This window comes from Dromiciops gliroides, chromosome 3 (genome assembly GCF_019393635.1).
Source record: "Dromiciops gliroides isolate mDroGli1 chromosome 3, mDroGli1.pri, whole genome shotgun sequence".
Taxonomy (NCBI): Eukaryota; Metazoa; Chordata; class Mammalia; order Microbiotheria; family Microbiotheriidae; genus Dromiciops; species Dromiciops gliroides.
In genome coordinates, this window is record NC_057863.1 from 201,648,391 (window position 1) to 201,670,400 (window position 22,010).

Below are 22,010 nucleotides of genomic sequence, written 5' to 3' on the forward strand. Positions count from 1 at the left end.
GCGGCTGCTGGCTTTTTGCTGCTTCTTTCCCCGTCCCTTTTCCCAGCTCTGACCTATCCACTCCTTGCAGCCCTCGCCCTCATCTTCCCCCACACCCCGGAATCCCTGCACCACCTGCTCTGGAAGCCCCAGCCCTGGGACTTCCCCTGCACCCCAGGTGGAAAGGAAACACAACCTCTGCTTGAAAAGAGGCGCTACTGAGGCTGCACCAACAGGAGGAGGTGGAGGAGGAAGAGGAGAAGAAACTATTTCACCCACCGAAATCCCCATTCTGCTGGTGCTTCGCTACTGCTGCTACTGCTGCTGCTGCTGCTGCTGCTGCTGCTGCTGCTGCTGCTGCTCCTTTCCCCGGGGTTCAAGCACTGCAGCGGCGGTGGCGGCGGGTCCTGCACCGGGAGAAGGGAACCAGCGGAGCCTTTCACTTTTGTGCCCCCTTCATCAGTACCTCCTGTCCCCCCTTTCCCTCTCCCGAGCCCTTTAGAGAGGGGACCATGATTTGGAAACGAAGCGCCGTTCTCCGCTTCTACAGTGTCTGCGGGCTCCTGCTACAAGGTAATCCCCGCCCCGCCGCGGGGAGCATCAACTTCACTTCCATTCCCCATCATCCCCACTTCACTCCACCCTGCATTTCCACTCTCCCCCGCCACCCCACGGCTTCCTTCATCCCCCACTACACGCCCCCACCCCACCCTCCAAACTCCCTTGTGCAGCAGGGGGCAGTGGCAGTTTGCACCAGTACCTCCCCTAGACAGCCTAATCTCAGCCCTTCCCTCCCTCCCAGCAGTGTGCTCTTTACTCTCTGCACCTTTCCCCCTTTCATTCACCTGAGCCTTCCTCTTACTCTTCCACCCCTCCCCTTCCTCGAACCCCAGGGCTTTTTGGCTAGAAACTTCTCCTTTTCACTGACCTCCCTCGCTGCCACCTTCCCTCCCCAGTCTCCCACACTACCTCTCATATCAACCTTCTGACTTCCCCTTTCCACCTCCTGTCATCTCCTTTAACCTCCCCCCTTTTCGAGCTTCCTTTTCCATCTTCCTCCCTCTTCTGCCCACCATCGTATCAGTGTGTCTTTTAAAAGTGTGTGAGCCTGGGAGAGAGCGACAGAGACGGCGAGAACAGCAGCAGCAGCACCGTGTGCATTGCAATAACATCCCCGGGGGGGAAATGTGTTGTAAGACGTGTCATTCACCTAGGAACAGAGAGGAGACTGTGATTTGCTTTTTTTCTTAAAGGGGGGGGGGTGTTTACAAAGACGCTCCTCCAATCTACTTTACCAACAAGATGACTTTTTTTAAAAAATAATTCTGTGTCATTTCCATTTTTGAAGAAATAGAAATATGCTTCAGAACAGTTACTTTACAGTCCAGGGTTTTTCGCGTGGATTCCCTACCTCTTGGTCCCCTCATCGCCAGCTCTTTCCTTAATTAATATTATCTTTTCTAGTGAAATGTAACAACCACTGCGGGCCGTAGTGGAAAGAACTGCACAAAATGCTGTTATTATGCAAATCACTGGATTTGGATGTGGGGTGACCAGGGAATTGTGATGCACTCTCCCTAGACCTTCTTCTTATGAAGAGGGGAGGGGTGTTGAGTAGGGGAAGGAAGTGCTGATTATAAAATAAATGGCCATGCATAGAGGAGTAGTCCATTGAGAGAGGGCGCTTTTGGGGGGGGGAGGGGCTGTAATGGGAATGATGTGGTGCTATGAGGGTAGTGTAGGGATGTGGCTTTAGTGTGTGCGGTATAGAGAGGATGGAGGTGAAGGGGTGGTGGTTGGGAAATCTTTCTAGCTATGTTACTCGAGATTTCTTGGTGAATCTTCAGCCACCTCTGTACCCTCTGCCTATTTTGTATTGATGCAGAAAGAGAGAAGTTGACTGAATCTATTTGCCCCTGGGTATAGGAATTTGAAAGTAAGACACACAAACGCACCGACTTGCAAACCCCAGCGGCCTTTGGAGGATTTAAATGAGGTCAATGAACCATCATTCACCAAGTTCGTTGAATGCATTCCACCCATTCAACCCACCCCCACCCCCCCCCATACACATATTGGATAGGGAAGCATATTTTACTTATAAATATTTTAATATAGACAGTATTTAACTGAATTAAGTAATCGACCTTGTCAAGAGATTTCGCAAAATATTTTGTTGAAAGTGTATTTTATGCTGTAGTTGTATTTCTCATGTATCATGTGCTTATGTCCCAGAAAGGGTAGAAAATTCCCTGATCGCCCCCACCCTTAGGTGAAGTAACCACCGTGGCTTACATTCACTTGGTTGTCTAATACATGCAAAAACATGCACATAGAGACCCTACTTCACCTCTCAGTAAGTTGCATTTCTCAGCTCTCTCGTGTGTATGTGTGTGTGTGTGTGTGTGTGTGTGTGTGTGTGTGTAGTGTGTGTGTATGTATGTATGTGTGTGTGTGCGCACACCAGCGCTTGCGTTGGGCAGGGGGAGTGTGTGGGGAAATCAGTTAATTTGGTGATTGCGATGAAATTTTACACTGCTGGATATGTTTTCCCTGCCAATCTGTGTGTGCTGGCCCCCGTACGTCATTGCAAAGGAGCTGCTGCTGTGCTGGTGCGAGAAGATTATTTATTATAGGGCATGTGTGCAGTGGACTGCACCTGGGGGTCGCCTCCTCTCTGCCTTCTACATTTCCCCGTGAATTGTCTATTCAGTGCGCTGCAAAATAACTACTACTGCGCTCTCTCTCTCTCTCTCTCTCTCTCTCTCTCTCTCTCTCTCTCTCTCTCTCTCTCTCTCTCTCTCTCTCTCTCTCTCTCCCTCTCCCTCTCCCTCTCCCTCTCCCTCTCTCCCTCTTTCTCTTCCCTCCTCCCCCCCCCCCCCCCCCCCCCCCGTCTGTCAAGCAAAAGGATTTACTCTCTACCTAGAGATTTGATCAGCAGTATTCAGGACATTTGTGTCCCCTATTTTAAGTGTATATAAACCAATGATTCAAATAGTGATGGTGCTTTTCACAGTAGTTGTGGGGAGAATAGAATTTGGGGGGGATATGTCAAGGAAAATACACCACTGCAAAGAACAGCAGCAGGTTCAAAGAAAGAAAGAAAATTTTATATGGCACAAGCAAAAGGGTGTAAGCCAAACTGAGTATGTGGACTTAGGAGTGTCTTAGATCAATAGATCAGGCCAATATTAGTACACAAAAAGAGGGGAGAGAAATAAACAAACCCAAAACACCATTGGACTGTCTTCTCACGTTTATGGCTGCCTCACATTTATCAAGAGCTGCTCCATAGCCACATCACACTTTGTTGATATTGTCAGTTTTTGCTCAAACAAATTGCTCATGCTTTCCCGTTGTCTCAGCCCTGGTTGAGAGCATTGCTTCAAGGCTCAGGTTTTCCCCCTTTGCAACAAGGCTTTATTAGGGCAACATTAAATTATAAAATGAAAGCTTTATTTCCTGGACACAGATCCAGGAGTTTTCAGTCCTTTCTTTTCTATGTTCAGGAAATGAAAGGTGGAAAGAGGAAGCTGAACATCTTATTTTTTACTGGAGCATCTACTCTGCAGAGTAATAGTTATTACTAGGCAAATGCAATGTTCTATGAGCAGGATCTTATTTTGATGCTTGATCAGTCTTGGAATGGTTTTTTAACCATTGAACTAGACTTAAAATTTATTATTTGCTAAAATCACTTTCTTTGTATGTTTTTTTAATTCTACACTTCTCGACAAGGAGAGGGTCTCCTTATTTGAGTTTCACATCACTATTTCTTACCTTTTTACTCAATTACTTTCTTTCTAGGAGGGAGTAAAATTGGTTTTCTGGCCTATTAATAGATGCAGTGGTAAGCTAGTGTTGGGAAACCGACTACTGATAAGATGAGAAAAGAAGTCTTATATAAACTGTTGAACATTAAAAAACAGAATTATGTTTAGAGATGGCCTTTAGGGGTTGAATTCATTAGGTATATCCAATGCACCCTACTTGCAAATTATCCAACTCAATTTAAAGATGCAGGACAGATTTCCTTTTCCCTGGTCATGAGAGGAGACAAAATAAAAGACAAAGCTTTAAAAGTTAGATGAACCCTTAGAAACTGAAAGCCATTTGATCACTAAAGCATTTCTTACTAAATAATAAACCATTTTATTGGGAACAGTAGGAAGATAGGTAGTGTATCTTTAGATTAATGAATATTCCTAAGCAGGGTAAGGTGGCTTAAGGGGAAAAAAAGTAAAGATAACAATAAAAGGGAATTTGAAATCTACCAGTGTATGTATAGTATCTATACTGAGGTTACTCTTAAGAGACTTTTTCTTTGGGTTAGTATTATAAACATACATACAAGGACCAGTTTTCATTTCAAATCTACTTTGGAACAAATATAGATGCACAACGAAAGTAATTAGAAGCAAACTTCTTCAGGTTGAAGATCACTCATCCAAAATCAAAATTACCCATATGTCAGTGATTCCCAAGGAAATTTGTCCATTCCAGGACCCACTAATGACTCCTTTTCCCTACTATACCATTGATAGTATAATAACCTTGCCCTGTCTTTTTTGTTTGTTTCTTGTGTTGAATTCTTTGACACATTCTTTCTCCTTCTTGTCTTGACTTCTTTAAAATTTAGTGGCATCTACACATAGGACTTTAACTATAATTGTACATAGTAGCTAGGGGAAAACAAAAACTTACCTTGATGACTGATTTGTCAACTATATTTGTAGTTCATATCTGGCTTCCCCCTTTCCTTTCTTACTCCTATTTTATTCTACATATCTCCAAAGTCATTGTGGATGTAAAATGACAAAATTCTAAGTAGCTGCTCATGTTGAAAGCCAATACATTTTACTTGTTCTACATGATCAGATATATGAAATAACAGATGTTGAGTATTGCTTTTTTTTTTTTCACGAAAAAAGGAGAAAAGTATGGAGACAGTGTACCATAATGAAAAGACTGGTATACTGGCCATGTATATCATGACGTGTAATAACATGAACTCTAATCCCTCCTGCATTAACTAGTTGAATAATTTGGATGAAGTCAACCTCCCTGCACCAGTTACCCCATCTTGAAAATGAGGGAAACAGATAAGATGGTTTCTAGATCCTCTTCCAGTATTAACATTCTATGATGATGGAGATTTGAAATAAAGAAATCTTTTGTATCTTCCCATATATTTGGGGGAGGGGGGCTGACAAAGAGAACAGTTTGTTCATTTGTAATATGTGAAAATATAATGATAAAACCTACTTGCACTACTTGCACTGTGGGGAATTAGTAAGATATAGAGGGTTTTTTTTCCTTCCTTTTTTTTTTTAACCTTGTAAAGGCTTTGGATCATACTAAAATAAAGTAAGCTAGTACTGTTATCATATTGATATTTATTTCTGGGGTTATTGACATGGGTTTTGTGCTCTGTATTAGAAAGGTTCATGTTTTCCTTGTCTCTTTTGAAGACTTCTGTTTTTGACAGCCTCCCTATAAAAAACCTTCCCTGCAGAAGGCAGACAACTTAACTTTAACAGCTTGGCTAGAAGAGGGAAGGAGGAGGGAAACCACAAGCCAAAATGGGAATGATGATTGGCTGAATTTTTAGGCGATTTGCATAGTTTAAAGATGCTAATCTCTTTGAACTGCTCTACTGGCCATTGTGACCAGTATTTAATAAGTAGTTTAATCTAATTAGTCACATTAAGGTTAAAATTTACCCACTTTTCCTTTTATTAGTGTAATTTTAGATTTTGTTAAATAACTATATAACTATTAACTGTAAGGTATTTATCGATTTATGTAAAACTATTAACATCTTAAAGTTTTAAAGTGGAAAAAAAAAGTTTAAAAACAGACCAGTATTTCCCAATGATGTCTTATGTATATTAGGCATTGAATATGTTTGTTGGGTGGAACTTAAATGTCTTTTTTTTTTTAGTACCATGCTATAGTTTTCTTTCAGTGCTTTTTTTTTAAACATGTGGGCTAGCCTGTATTACAAAGTCATTTGTGAAGAACTGAAATATATAATTTAAACTTACCAATTTAACCTAAAATACTGAATTAGTCAGGTGTATTGCCAACATTTTATCTGGAAATGTCAAGCATTTGTAGAGGAGTGTAGTTTTGTAGATTACAAAGGAATCTTCTTCAAACAAATTCTTCCTGTAAAGAGGTGGGTCAGGATTAACCCAGAACTGTAGCTGCTGAAGCCCCCTGCTGTGTGATAATGCAAATGGCATCTAATGCCTTAAATGTGCTCTGCCTCTGAGAAAACACAGGAAATCATAGGGTGTCATGATATTGAAACACGAAGTACTTTTATGATGGGTATTAGTCTTCTCACTTCTCTATCTACTTGAAAGCAAAGGATAGTCCTGAATAACTTTAATCAAACAGTCAATAATGAGATAAAAGTGAGTATTTTGCTTTGAGTTTTAGGGGAAAACATAGGAAAAAAGCAAATTTTGGAAATGTAAACTTTTGGGGAGGTCAAACTGTGGAGGACACAGGCTTAACTTGGTAATAATGTTTAACAAATGACAAATGGAATAGTAAATTCCATTTTTTAAATGAAGAAGAGTTTGTTCTAACACCTGTTGTAGATGTGATGCCATTATCTCCACCTCCTAAACAAGAAGTTATCACCCTATTATTTTCCTCACAGGATCTAAGCCACATTGCACATGTATAGTGCCCTTCAAATAAATAGGAGCTGCCAGTTTAATGTATTTGTACATTGTGTATTTAGTACTATTTATGACATTTTATAAAGATTAAATGTAATTTGAGCCATGCCCAAAACTTAGAGTATTTTTCATCTCAGGCCAATGTTATTTATCATACAAACAAAGCCACCAAATAGGTCCCTTAACAAATTAAGATTTGTCATTATGGATGGACTGCCAGAGTGAGCCCATCAAATAACAATATAACCTATATAACTGGTTTTATTGCATTTCAATTTGCTCTAGAAAAAAATGTCAAATTATGCATATTGGTTTTTCTCCAGGAAATTAGACCGGTTTATACTTACTGTTAAATGTTTTACACATGAATTGAAACAGTTATTATGAACCTTCCCATTATTGTTTTTATTATTTGCTAACTGGTTCACTCAGAGCTTAGCAACTTAGCTGTGCTTCCAGCTTGTATATGGAACACACTTTTTTGCAAAGGAAGAACATGTCAATATTTATTTTTGTGTAAGTTATTTTATTTGATTGGTATAAAGCTAAGAGAACCAGTACCAAAGTCATTCATAATATAGAGAATAGCAGTTTACTGAATTGATTTTTCTTGACAAATTCTAATGTTGAATTGGCTTATTGTTGGAATTCTTTCAGAACCATACTGCACATATTTGAAATGTAGATTTTGTTTAAAAACTTTAATTAGTAATGATGTGAATAGTATTTTTTTGAGAGAGGAAAGAGATTTCTAATGATTCACTCTAGAGCTTATTAGGTAAATTTATTTTGTAATTAAATTTTTTTTTAGGAATTTCCTGCAAATTTTTGAAATTTAAATGTATTCATTATTTTATGTTTGGTACTTTGGGGGCAATTGGAGTATGGGGATTAACATTATTACCCCTCATTACTTTCATATTTTCATAGCTTTTGTTTAGTGTAAAACATAAAGTATTTATTTGCATGCATAAATGAAAATATGATTTGTATTAATTTAATAGTCAAATCATATATTTGGTGCAGTAGCTTTTTTCATTAAAATACTACTTAAATTTCTGCATTCAAATAGAGCTGAGCATGTATTCTCTTGTTCCCATTGATACCTGAATAGAGAGTTAAAGCTGTAAGGAGATCTGTCATATAGAAAGCAAATCATCAATTATTCACATATTTTAAATAACTTTGAAGTAAATTTTAAACCAGTAATTTTCAACATTGGAGATAACTTATGATTCAGTATGCTTGACTTAAACCTTTTAAGTACCTTATTTGTGGTGTAGGAAACCTTTTTAGTCTTAATTGAAGAAATATTTTGGTGTATATAAGCCTATATACTTTGGAAATGACTTAAAGAGAATTAAAGACAGTAGAATTTTGTATATGCATTGAAGTAAAGTAAAACTGTCAGTGAATAGTGACTAATTGTATATTGGAATATGGGAGAATCCTTTTTTAGACCAAATTGACTCCCTAATACCTTCACAACTTAGGAGATTCATTACAGTAACTATACATGTTTGTTTAGAGCAACCTCTGCAGAAGAGTGTGAGAGTGTCATTTCTGACAAGGATGAGCTGCAGACAGCTAAATGCATAACTGTTATATTGATTCAGTGTAATTTATAAATCTGCCTAATTTGTTCTTGCAAAAAAAAATTAGAGACTTTGCTTAAAATGTTGGTATTTAAATATGCAGGGCTATCCTGTAATGCCTATTTAACCACTTAGACACAAAGTATGTAGCTGAAACATGCCTTCAATTTATTAACCTTAGCATTTTATCCCCTAAGGTGGGAATCTTCCTTTCATACTACCTATATGGATCTTCAACTCTTATAGTTCTCTTCCCTTTGCATCTTAAAAAGTCAGTCTAGGATGCTGCAAAGGGCATTAGGTATTCTAATTAAAACTGTATTCAAATGGACAGAGGATAAAAAAATACAAAAAGCCAAGCAATATTCATTGCTTTATTGCACTCTGTTTTATGAACTGAAGTCTAATCAGTGTAACTCTGTTTTTCTCTCTACTCCCTAGAAATAGTCTTCCCTTTTCATATGAAATAAATTGCTAATAGGAAAGGTTCACCTCATGGAAAATAATGGAGAATGTAGAACAGTAAAAGAGGGAAGTTTTCCAAGGGCTAAGTTCTGAAATAACTTGTACAGATTATATTCTGTCACACACATTTAAAGGTGACATTCTACCAACTATAAAACATATGCAGGATTTTTTTTTAAGATCAGCTTGCTTAGTCTCTTAATAAAAATGGGGGGAAAGAGGAGTGAAAGAATTTTAGTTTGCCAGCCAAACAAACAGAAAAGCTTGGCCAAGCAGACTAAATTAGCATATGCTCTGCTGAGTATTTCCCTGTTGTTACATAATCCTTTTCTAATACGAAATCACTGCTAACACTTAACCCTTTCAGAACATGTTTAATACCTTCCGTTCATCATATTCATCTGTTGTCTCTTTTCCTGAGGTTCTGCTGTCCTATGTACATTATCTGTTGAAGGACCTTAGGCCAAATTCCTCTTTTCCCTCATATTTTTGCATATAAATATACTTAGAGGTATATATTTTCAGGGCAGAAGAATCAACTTATTTTAGCACCAAGTGGGTTTAATGAGCATTTTAGACTCTTTCAATTTTCCTATTTATATGAAGCTTTCTTTTGAAAATGCATTAATCCTATGAGGTTACTCTAAGGATTCCTAATACTCTGGTTTGTTACATATACTATAAATTCTGTGTGCCTTAATTATGCACGTGTCCTCATTTCCAACTCTTTTCAGTGATCATGTGGGATAGAACAGGGTGCTGGCTGTAAGTTCACTGTCACATCTTAATGTGTAGGTGGTATTCAGAGAAAGATGTTTCAGAACACAATTATATAGCTATGAGTCCAGGGTAGAGAGCAGCAGTTAGTCACATTCTACTCTTACTAGTTCATCTGCCAAGATGGAAAGAAATTGATCATTGTGATACATAATAGTGTATCTGTTATTTCTAAATACAGGTCTTTGCCCTTGTAGTTAAATAAAATTGAATATTCCCTACACTGAAGAGATGGTTCACTTCCCTCTTATAAACAAAAAAGAAGAGAAACATTTCCTCACAGTGCTCTATCTATTCCCATTCCCCATCAAAACAATTTCACATTAAAGTTATAAAAAGGTGTCACCATTTTGTACTGAAGTTATGAAAAGTTATATGTGGAGAAATGGTTCTTGAAGGGTGTTAAGAGACTAAACATTTCAGGAGGTAACCACATATCAGAATCATTGACAACAACAGATTTCCACGTAGTGACCTAAACCTAATGTCAATGACAAAGTGAAGGGGGTGTCAAAGAAGGGAAAAAAAGATTTCCATAGTAACTTCTTTTTCAGACAATATGTTTGTTAATATGTTCTTGAATTTTTTGTAAGTTATACAGCAGGTAGTCATTTTTTCACATTTTAAAATGTCGAATTCTTTTATATTTTCAATCTTGAAATGCTTTCCTCTGTATTATATCATCAGTCTTTTAGAGTTTTAATTTTAAATAGAAACTAATTTTTTTCTTGTATTTATTTTCCTAGGCACTAGAGCTTTGCAAGGAAATACTTCAACCAGCTTCTTGTTTTGTTTGAAGCTATTATATTATTTTCAATAGTGACTTTTAAATATCATAGTTTAATAATCCATAGATAGAAAACAATATGATTTTTTAAAAATGAAACTCAAACTCCTTTAAGCTTGCAGGCACCCAATTCTGTGTATTCCTGATTAATTACTTTGAGCATTTTTGTTTCTCTTCTAATTAACAAGAAATTAAAATCAGAAGAATTTGGAGGGACATTGCCATTGTTTACTCCTTCTCCCCTTCTGGCATTCCATTTCAAATACACACAGATTAATCTCTTCTAATATATCTAATCTTGATATAACCCCTTAATTAAATCTGAATAATATCCAAGTATTTGAGTTATAGCTGCCAAAATGTCAATATTATATTCCAACTAGAATAAATATTTGTATTGATGAAAGTTCATTTGTATGTAATATACAATACAATAAAATTGATATAATGCTTCTAAATGATGATCTGTGTTTTATATAAAGTAATAACTTATCTTTTTATATCAGGATAGTCAATGCATATTTGCTATACATTATCTGTGGTGTATGTATTTCTTTGAATAAGTAGTCTTGGGTAGGCAAAACCCTAATGCTTTTTCTACTTAGTAAAACCTAGCACATGTAATTCTAAATGTCTGATTGAGAGTTAACTAAGCTAACTCAAATCTAAATTATTTTGTATTACTCGTTGTAGTAATTAATACTTCAGGATAAAAATCAGGAGCACATGAGAATTATCAACTGACCTCGATCTGCCAGATTATTAGAGAGACTTGACCTGCTTTTGTGGTTACCAGGCTGTGTAGTAGAGGGCTGATTAGTACCTGTTTTGCATAACCAGAGTTGATGCTGCAAATCAACTGGGGTTAAAGCAATGCCATTCCACAGGACTTATTTTTACATTTTCTTAAATTTAGTAAATAATGATTTTTATGCTTAATCATATTTCCACGTTTAAGGATGCATATTTCCAATAGTGATATTTGATTACTCCTGGTTAAGGTTTTGAAAGTAAGAGGGAGAAGAGTAGTATACAGTTTCTAAGGAAAATTGAAATTTTCACAAGAACTCAACACTATATAAATAATAGGTATACTATATGTATTTAATTTACATATGAAAGATAGAAAACGTGATATGATATTATTTGTTATTTTAAAATTCAGTTATTTCATATTGCATGATGCTATTGTTGTAGTTGAAATGTTCCTGATAACCTAAGTGGCCTCATGTTTTATTAGATCACGAGATTTTGAAAATCAATCTATATACATCACTATATTTTTTTTAAAAATTATGTTATTAGTGTAAACTCATAAACTAACCTTTTGGAAATTTAATTATGGTGTGCACTGTTTTAAGAACTTGGATTTAATCAAATCCCATTTTTCAGATTGTCATTTCAGCTCTTGAACAGTTAACTTTGACTAAAAGGCATCCAGGGTATCAATTTTATATAATCTCTCTTAAAGTAACAGCTTTTCTTCCAATGCAATGCCATTTTTTAGAAGGCTAATTAATGTCAAAGAGGTTAAATTGGTGCTCTATTTTCTTTTTGCTTTGCACTGTGATATTATTTAATTAAATTAATTATGTTCATATTGCAGGGATAATTTCTGAAAGGGTTGGGTTAAGTGAAAAATGTGTGGTGTATTTTTTCTCTTTTTTCCCCTTAGGAACATAGATATGTTTAACTCTACCTCTTAATATCATATTTAAACATAGATAATTAATTACTGATAGATTAAATTTGCATTTTTTCTAAATTTGTAGCATTCAAAAGAATATAAATCATACTTTTTGTACATCTGTCATATTGGGTCCTTTGTTACAAGTTAACATGATAATGCTGCCTAGAATGGCCAGAACCTCTGCCTTGTGTTTTTATCCAGAATATCTAACCTAAACCAAATTGTTTTGAGAGAATATTGAATTTGAAGAAAGAGGAAAGAAATAATGTTGTGCCATGTTTTTTTTAAAGTATAGCATTTGAAATCTTTTGCCCACAACTTTACGCAAGGTCTCCTTAAGTTTTGTAAAGGGTAAAATGTTCCATATCTATTGTCTTGTCTTATACTTTCACAAAGAAATTTTATTGATGAAGGAAGGTGAATAAAATATTATAATGCCTGATTTATATAACTTTCTCATTCTATGAGTAAAAGTTGAGAGTTGAGGATGTAATGAGAAAGACTTTAGCTGTAGCCCCTTTAGATTGTCATCTCCTTGAGGGCAGAGATTGCTCTTGTTTGTTTGCTTCTTTTGCCTCTTACATTCTCAACACTTAGCACTGTGACTGGCTCTTACTAGTTGCTCACTCCCTCTCTCTCTCTCTCTCTCTCAGTTCCCTCAGTCTCTTTATCTCTCTCTAGCCAGCACTGGAAGTGTAGCAGCCATCCATGGGCTGATCCCGCTATTGATCATCACTGATTAACACAAAATCTTGGACCAGCATGCCTTAGAACCAGGGTAGTTCAGCCCTTCGTGAATAATTTTATTAAGAACTCCTTTGGAAATAAAGGTTAATTTACTTCATCACCTGAGCCTATTTGATGCAGCTTATTTTATTTTTTCAAGTTATCAACTATAATCAACCTGGATTAATCAAAAGCTAATTTTCCAGAATTCTATTTCCTCTTTAAAATCTTTTTCTTGTGGTCATTCTATTGCTTGTTAAGGCCTCTATCAAATTAAGTGAGTGAACGCAAATAGTAGAGTGTAATCTTTTAACATTATTTGATAGTAAAATCAGGTTGATGTTGATGGATAAAATGAGGATTTTGGATTCATAGTTTAGTTAGAATTTAATTATCTACAACAGCATTCTTCTGCTACATATTTCCTATTAGTGCAAATAATCAAGAGTTGATTCAAAATACACAATTACCACTAAGATCCTTCATCCATAGTTTATCCAAACAAAACACAAAGAAAGGGAACTCCATCTTCAAATTTGTTGGCAACTTCTCTGTGACTGGTAACTGACTTTGCTCAGTCACAATGTCTGCACGTATCAGGGGAAGGACTTGAACTCAGGTCTTTCAGGCTTCACCAGCTATCTGGTAAATGCTCTGCTGCAAAATAAATAGAACTGGATAAACCTGATTTTGTACACAATTGTCCAACATTTAACGGTAAACCCTTTCTCTGAAAATGCTATTCATGAATCAAGATTCTAAACAGAATTTTACTTTTAAGTTAAATTAGAAATAAAATATGGAAGTCTTGCAGCTTTCCCTCTAGACCTAACTCCCCTCTTTAAAAAAATAACCCTCCATCTTATTCTTCCACCCTCACACCATTACCTGTATTCCTTTTCCAATAGGAACAAAGTATATCTGTAGGGGATACATCACTGTATGGACAAGCAGTGCTGTAAACTTAACTGTGCTTTTTTCATTTAAACCTGGATTAAATAACTTTCATTTTTCTTGGCCTTTTATCCTGAGAACATTTTCACTATGACACTAGGTTGTGTGTGTTTTTTTTAAATGCAACGTGAAAGAAAATGACAAGTGAACAAGAAATATTCAAGCATGTATCCTACCTCATTTTTTCAAGAGGATGATTCATAATTTCATAAAGGCTCAGTGGGCCAGAACAGTAAATGACCAGGTCAGCAGAGAGAATGTTGGGGAGAAGAGGTCTGTGGGAAGGATCTATGTAACAAGCAAACATATTTAGTTTTTTAGAGCTACAGTTCTGCATGAGCAATTCTGATGCTACCAGTGACAATAATTTTAAAAGAGCTGCTGATGCCTCAGGGAAAACATTTTAAAGTATCCCATCTAGAAACAATGCTGCTTGTACTGTCATATATATTAAAGCTTCTTTTCTTGCTTATATTATAATAAATTCCATCTGATTAAAATCTAAGCCTCTTCAGTATTATTTCTTTAGTGTATAGTTCAAATATTACTCTTCAGTCTACTTCCTTGTAAATCTGATAGAATTAACCAAATGTTAACCAGAAACTACTTGTTGAAGGAAAGAAAAGCTAAGAGAACCAATTTTATGAGAATATCTTTAAAATATGTTCCATAAAAAAGATAACAGGTCTAAAAATACAACATTTTTACTGAAATTTTCAGTTTTGTTTTGTTCAGTACATATCTTTGACTTAATGTATTCCTAGGAAATACTATTGCAGTTAAAACAGTGTTCAAATGCTCTGAATTTTTATGTAAAAATGATTCATGGAGTAGAAGGGGTGTATACATTTACAAAATATGGTATGGCATCTTTCAGTTATATATGTGTATAATAATGTGGAAATCACATTAGGTGTGGTATAGCATTTCTATTTACTTTCAAAAAGAAAGCTTCTTTCTACGTACCAACTTGTAGTACACCATGCAGTTCTAAAACCCTAGTTTTTGTGAAATATATTATTCCCCATTTCTTGCTTAAAAACAAAACAAAGAAAAACAATAAAAATGTTTAGTTGAATTTTCTTCATCCGTATAAATGTTGATTTATAGATAATTTAAATAATTATGAATCAAGGACATGATTTATATATACATATATACATGTGTGCCTATATATGTATGTATTTATATGACTTTTCAAAAAATAGATTCAGTTGAAAAAGTAAGTCTGATAGGTTTGGAAACTTTTATAGAGGGAACTAGGTGGTGCTGTTCTTTCATCTTTGTGTCTTAGTTGAATGCTTTCTTACTGTTCTTGATCATCAAATTGCTGTCTTAAAATAGTGCATTAAATCAATAATATACCCTTTATGTCTTTAATTCCCAAATTGCCTGATAGTTTTAATTTTTATGAATATTTTCAGAATTATTTTAAAATAGATCACTTATTTATTTTGTAGTGATAGAAGATATAAGTATTAAAATTCCCATTTATTTTACATTTAAAACCATGTAGCCTAAGTCTAGAGTTGATTTTTAGCTTTTCCTTTTATTCTTGTACCTATTAAAAGCCTTTGCATTAGAATATCTTATTTAGCATGATATTGCCATAATGAATGTTAAATACTATGTAGTAGTAAACATAGTAGTACAATTTCTATATAGATCAGTAAAGAATCTAGTAAATCATTTTGAAATAAATAATACCAGGTTTGAAATCAGAAGCACCTGAGTTAAAATCTAATTTCAAGCATCTTCTAGTTTTTTGGGCCTGGGCAAGTAACAACCCCTATTTGCCTGAGTTTCCACGTCTTTAAAATGGGTATGATAATAGTACCTACCTTCCCAGGTTGTGGGGATCAAATGAATAGCAGTTATAAAGAGCTTAGCATGGTGCCTGGCACATAGTAAGCACTATATAAATGTTAGCTGCTATTATTGTCATCATTATTGTCAGTTATAACATTATTTACTTAAAATTTGGCATCTTTGTCAGTCAGTTATTCACCTTTCAAAAACAAATTAAAATTTTCTAATGATGAGAACGTTGCTAAATCCCTGTCCTATGACAACTTAGAATTCTGCAAGTCATTTTTAAAAGAGTAAGATACTTCAATATAGCATCAGGTACATTAAGCCAAATTTAAAAAAAAATTCAATTCATTAACTTTTAGCTAGAATTAGAACTTCTCTAAACTTTTGGAGTAGATATAAATAATGAAGAAAATAAAGTATTTTTTCTTGCTGTGAAATGGAAGTAGTAAATCCAACTTATTAAAGTTAAATGAAATGATAATTTAATTAGCACCAATCATGATCCAGGCATTATGTAGGGATAATAAAATATAATGTACAATCCTTTTCCTTCATAATTTTATGGTCTGTTTGGAGCACATTGTAAGATGTAGTTTTAGATGATTTTTGAAATTTTGAGTATAAAATTATAAGGTTAGAACTTCATCTTTATGTTTCAATCGAAGATCACATATCTTAGTTAAATATGTCCCTAAATATGTTTAGAGATGTGACATTATTTCTTATCTCTGTTACAATGAATGCCTCCTTTTGCTATCTATATACATACCTTCATGTCCTGGCTTAAGAGCAAAATATATGTCTGTAGACAAGTCTTTAATTGCTCTTTTCTGTTCCTTCCATATCTTTCATCTGTGGAACATAGAATCAATATTATTCTCTAACATGGATTCATAAGGTGGCATTTTACAATGGGGAGAGATGTAATCTGAGAGATGAATACTGTCTAGACAAATATGCCTAGGTCAGAGAATTACTACATGTCTCTGTCCAAATCTGTGCTCCCAAACTAAAGGAAAGCTCCAAGTGGTTTGGGACCTGCCATAAAATGTTTAGAATTAGAAAATAATATTAATGAAGAAAAATGCATAAGAGAAATGGGATGTTTTTCACTTGAAGAATGACCTAATAGTGACTTAGCAATCAGTCTTCAAGGATATGGAAATTTTATAAAGGTGATGATCACTGATAACAAAATGCAAAAGAATGTTTAAATTGTAACATGAGGAATTTGGGTTAGATATGAGAAAGAATTGACTCAAATTAGGTACTTATACTGTAGATATACACATGTACACATACATCTACCTGCATGTAAGTATGTGCATATATATATATATATATATACACACACACACATACATATATACAAATTATAAATGTGTGGATATACGTGTGTTTTTATTAAAGAACAATGAATACTTATTAGCTGTGTGACCAAGGCCAAATAACATGTTTAGTCTCAGTTAATTCATGTGTAAAATTGAGATAATAGTAACTGAACTAGCCTCATAAGATTTCTATGAGGAAAGTCCTTGGCAAACCAGAAATGTGAGCTATTATTTGTGGTCTTGTTGAAAGTGAAATGTGACTCTCATAAGAATCAGTGATTTTAGATCACTAATATGATTAGCTGTTGTCCTCAAAAAAGGCTCAAAAATGGTATCTGAATTTTTATTTAATAAATAATCCCATTCTAAATTTATTTTACTTGATAGAGAAAATCTGTATGGCTTACTCATTTAATTTCTTAGTAAAAACACAAATATTTTGACTATATAATCCCAGCAAATTTTCTTCTTTGTCAGAAGTGAAACAAGGATGAATATCAACAAAAGGCAACTGAGACAATGAGTTTCACTCCCCAGATTGGGACTATAAATGCAAGACCAGAAAGAAATACTCCATTCTATTTAAGGAGTGTCTTGTGGTCATTATCTTATTTATTGGAAAGACTGTATTGGAATGAGAAGAGGCTTTCTCTCCACTTATTTTTGATGAAGATTAATCTCGGGCAATGTAGCATAACCATCGACTTTTGGTAATCAATAGCAGCAAACAGATTATCCTGGCATGCCCCTTTTTTTCCTGGATCTCTTCCTACTTCTCCAAATGCTCCTTCAGATTCTCTTGAAGGGATTCCATCTTCTCATCCTGTCAAATCTCATCCACGTTGAAGGACTGTTTTTATGGGATTCCCAAAGTTCTTGCATGTGGAAAGGAAGAAGGAGAGAAAAAGAACAAAAGTTAAGGTTTTGTTTTTGAGGGTAGACCTATGTTTTATATAACAAAATGAATTTTAAAAGAACCAAAAGTGAGAATAATCATAAGAATTAGAATAAAAGCTGCAGTGAAATGGGTTAGGAAATGATCATAATGGTAAAATACATTTTAAGGTATAAGAAGTTTATCCAGAGATAGAATATCAGTTAATGAATGTGGCCTGGATGTGTTTAAGTAACATGTAGTAATACCAATAACTTACACCTATATAATGATTTAGTTTGCGATCCACTTTACTTAAGTAATTTGTTTACATAAATAAGACAATTTCTATTCCCATTTTACAGATGAAGAAACCCAATTTAAGTTACTTGTCTGTGATTACAGTTAAGTAATTGAAATGGGATTTTCACCCCATTCTCCTTATCCTAGGTTCAATGTTCTAACCACTGTGCTATGTTCCCTTTAAATAGTCATATTACATATGTACATGTGTGTATATATACACATATGTGCATGCATGCATTTATATACACATGTTAAGTTAGAGGGTTATGAAAATAAATTCAGAAAATGAAAATATTTGGATACTTTATATATCATTGTAACTTATGTCTTTAGAATAAATTAATTTTCAATTCAGTAAATTAGAGTCTTCAGTTCAATAATACTTTTTTTAAAATTAAGTTTATAATATAAGTACAACACTCTGCTAGGTCTTAAGGGGATCTATGAAGTTTACTGAAGACAGTATCTACTATCATGGAGCTTTCAATATAGTACATATGTACAACACAGCTATGCTGCAAAATAGCATGTTACATATATATATTCACTATATTTTCATATATATGCATATTCATGCATGCATATATGGATGTATTTTAAAATTACATACCTGTGGTTTGGACCTGTGATTTTATTGGCATGGAAACTTCTCCCTATCCTGAAAATTAAAAATCTCAATAACCTCCCATATAATGTTAGGGTTATTTGTAACCACTTAGAGTGGTAGTACCCACCTATGGTCACACATGGTATAATATATGACACAAGCAAGACTTGAATTCTTGTTCTTTTCTTCCTTGGTATAATATCAACCCTTTATTCACTACTGTACTCTGCCTTTACTACAAGCACATTAGGAAATAATTTTTTTAAAAAGTCAATTCTAAGGTAAGGTATAAAAAAAAATTCATTACTAATGTATGGGGCAGGAGGAATTAGAGAATACTTCAGGAAGAGGAAGTGTTTGAGTTGAGCTTTAAAAATGAAGAAGGAATTTGACAGGCAAAGAGGAAGGGCTAAGAAGGATGTTCCGTGATGAAGGAATGGTGAAAACAAAATTGTTGAAGCAAGAAAGAATAAAACATATATAATACCAAAATAATGGTTTGGAGTGTAAAGCCCATGGCAGATGGTAGTAAGGCAGTGTAGGGCCATGTTGTGGAGGGCTTTGAATGCTGTTGAGATGGAATTTGCATTTTAAGCAATAGGTAATAGGGAACCTCTGAACATTTTTGAGTATAGGAATGACATGATCACTATGCATAAGGAAAACTATTCTTATGAAGGATAGGATGAAGGTAGAACAACTGAGCTGGAAAAACTTGTTGGGACAGTTATAAATATGGGATGTTTTTCTAAAATATTGGTTCTTTCCTTCATACTTTTACAGACTGTTTTTAACACTGATAGGTAATCACCTATTCCTTTGTGGAATCTAAGTTAAATATAGAAGGGATTTTATAGAGGATGGGAGAAATCCTTTTTTTTCACCATGGAAGAGGAAGTAGGAAGGTCAATCCTAGAAGGGAGGTCCAATAACAGGTTCCTGGTATCCTAAATAAGTTATTTCTCTGATACATTGTTCTATACATTGTGACTAGGTATTGTATTGTTAATATATTTCTGTTCTGGTAATTTGATAATCATAGATTCTCGTGGGCTACCCTTGAGACCTGACCACCTTAAAAAACCAACATTGTTTCTCTGAGGAAATGCATTTTATATTACAAACAATTGAATTGCATTGAAACTTTTAGACTGAGGACTACCTTTATGGAAAGATTCATAAGGTTTTCTAAGGGAAAGAGTACAAACAGTTAAATTCTCATAAATCTGGGGCAAATCAAAGTAAAATTGTTTATAGACAATCTAGAAGGTCAGTCAGCAGCCTAATCAAATGACAGACCCAGATGCCATTCTAAGCTGCCAACACAGTTGCTTCTTGGGCTTGCCAAAAAGTCAGATGCAGCTGCAAGGGAATAAATGTTCCACCCATTGCAGATTTTACAATTGCCATAGAAAGAACAGACTTAGAAAATATAATTCATGTGATGCTCATTTCACTTCCCTATTAATGATTTTCAAATTAATTTGATGTGAGCTGTAAAACATGTAGATGAAGAACGCTAGTCAACATATGCAGTTAGTTAAATGACCAGAGCATTTATGCTTTGAAAAGAAACTAAAATTTATTATTCATTTTTTATTCCTGTTTACCTTAAATGTAGCAAATCATTGTTGGATGTTAGTGGGTAAAAGGAAAACACAAATTAGTTTCAAGTTATATTTTTATGTTTTGGTAATATTATAAATCTGTTTAAATACTGATTTTATGCCTAAATTTTAAAAAATAGTTAAATACACACTTTGTACCACTATATCTTGGACATTTTGTATATACACTGTTAGTCATTTGGAAAGTACCACACTGTGGTGGTATGTAAATGATAGGATAAGCCTGGAAAGACTCAGGGAAATGAATTTAATAAACGTTTTCTCAAAAGAAATATTTATGTGGTAGTGACATTACAAATCCTCCATGCGAAAGACTAGAATTATATGCATGAGGGTGCTAGATATTGAGGGTGCAATAGACTAGCAGGAGCAAGGGAAGAACCTGACAGTTCAGTCCTTGCCAACCCCACTACAGTGCTTTATAAATCATGTAATGAGCTCTTTGGAGGAAAGGTGCTATATAAATGATTTAACAGTAACATTGTCAATAGAAAATAAATTATTTCCATTTCTGGTACTGGTTGCCTGAAGATAACTTGAAAGAGCATAAGAAACATTTCTGTACTATAACGGAAATATCTCTTATTGGCCTGCTTTTGACTAGAATATACCACTAAATGGATTTTTTTCCTTTCTTCTAAGTGTTAAATATTTTCCTTGAAAGGAGATAAAACACATCATCTTTTCAGTCTTATTTTTGGAAATATTAGTTTTAGAGTCCAAATACCTAGCATTGTAGCCAAAATTGTATCGCTAGATTGGAAACTTTAGCCAAGGTCTATGGGGTGATCTTATTCTGTTTCTATTCTGGTCAGAAGTACAATTATGTTTTAGTACAAGGCATCATTTTAAGCCACAAGGGAAGTCCAAAACACATTATCTTTGAACTATTGTTCTTGAGCCAAGTTTATAGGAAATCCACAATGTCCTACTGATCAATTCACAGGAGGCAAATGCTTTATGGTTGATGAAAAACACAGTCTTAAGCACTAACATTTTAATAATCAAATCAAGTTTTTAATGATGATCCTGTTGTCCTGGGGATACTATATCATTCAGCCACCTCGGAGACCAATTTTTTTTCCCAGTCTTTTTCACATTTCTTATTTTTCTTTCTTTTCTTTCTTTCTTTGTTTTTTTTTGTTTTGTTTTGTTTTGTTTTGTTTTGTTTTGTTTTGTTTACTAAACCTTTTCTGTTCTGGATTAGATTTACAGGTTATTTTCCTAGAAAATATCTAGAAAGTGTTCAAAAAGCTCTTGGTGGCGTTTTTTTGAAATGAGCAAAATCTCACAAGCCTATAGTTTCTTTGAATTAAGAATCCATTTTTGAGTGTAGATACAAACATAATTATTCAAATATTTCAAAGGATCTTTGATCTTAGTGGTGTAGGTAATCTCTGAGTTTGTGCTGAAAGCAACTCATCAATGCTTTCTCAACCTGTGTGATTCTTATTAATATCCTTCCACTAATCTTTCATAGAGATGTTGCTGATGTAGTGGGAAATAGTTCGCAACATTTGGGTTTTTTTACCTCTTAATCTTGTTGTATAGTTTTCATTCTGTTTGTCATGCAACATAGAAGAGTCACAATTTGTCACATTTTAGTTACTGTTTTTATTTTAAAATCAAATGAAGCAAACTTTCATAAGCTACTTGACTAAATTTCACTGATGTTTATTCCACATAGAATTGCCCACGTATTTGATACCAATATTCAGAGTATAAAATTATTCAAAGGAAAAATGAAAACAAAATGTGTCCCACCACATAGAAGTCTAATT

At 34.5% G+C, this 22,010-nt stretch overlaps 1 protein-coding gene across 1 annotated transcript in view; it reads left to right on the forward strand.

Moving 5' to 3' along the window:
- Positions 1-436: 436 nt before the first annotated feature.
- Positions 437-22,010, forward strand: part of CADM2 (cell adhesion molecule 2) — a 1,340,404-nt gene continuing 1,318,830 nt past the window's right edge. The window contains exon 1 of the mRNA XM_043991897.1: positions 437-552. Coding sequence (XP_043847832.1) covers positions 492-552 — 61 coding nt within the window. The 5' untranslated portion in view covers positions 437-491. The remainder of the gene's footprint in view (positions 553-22,010) is intronic.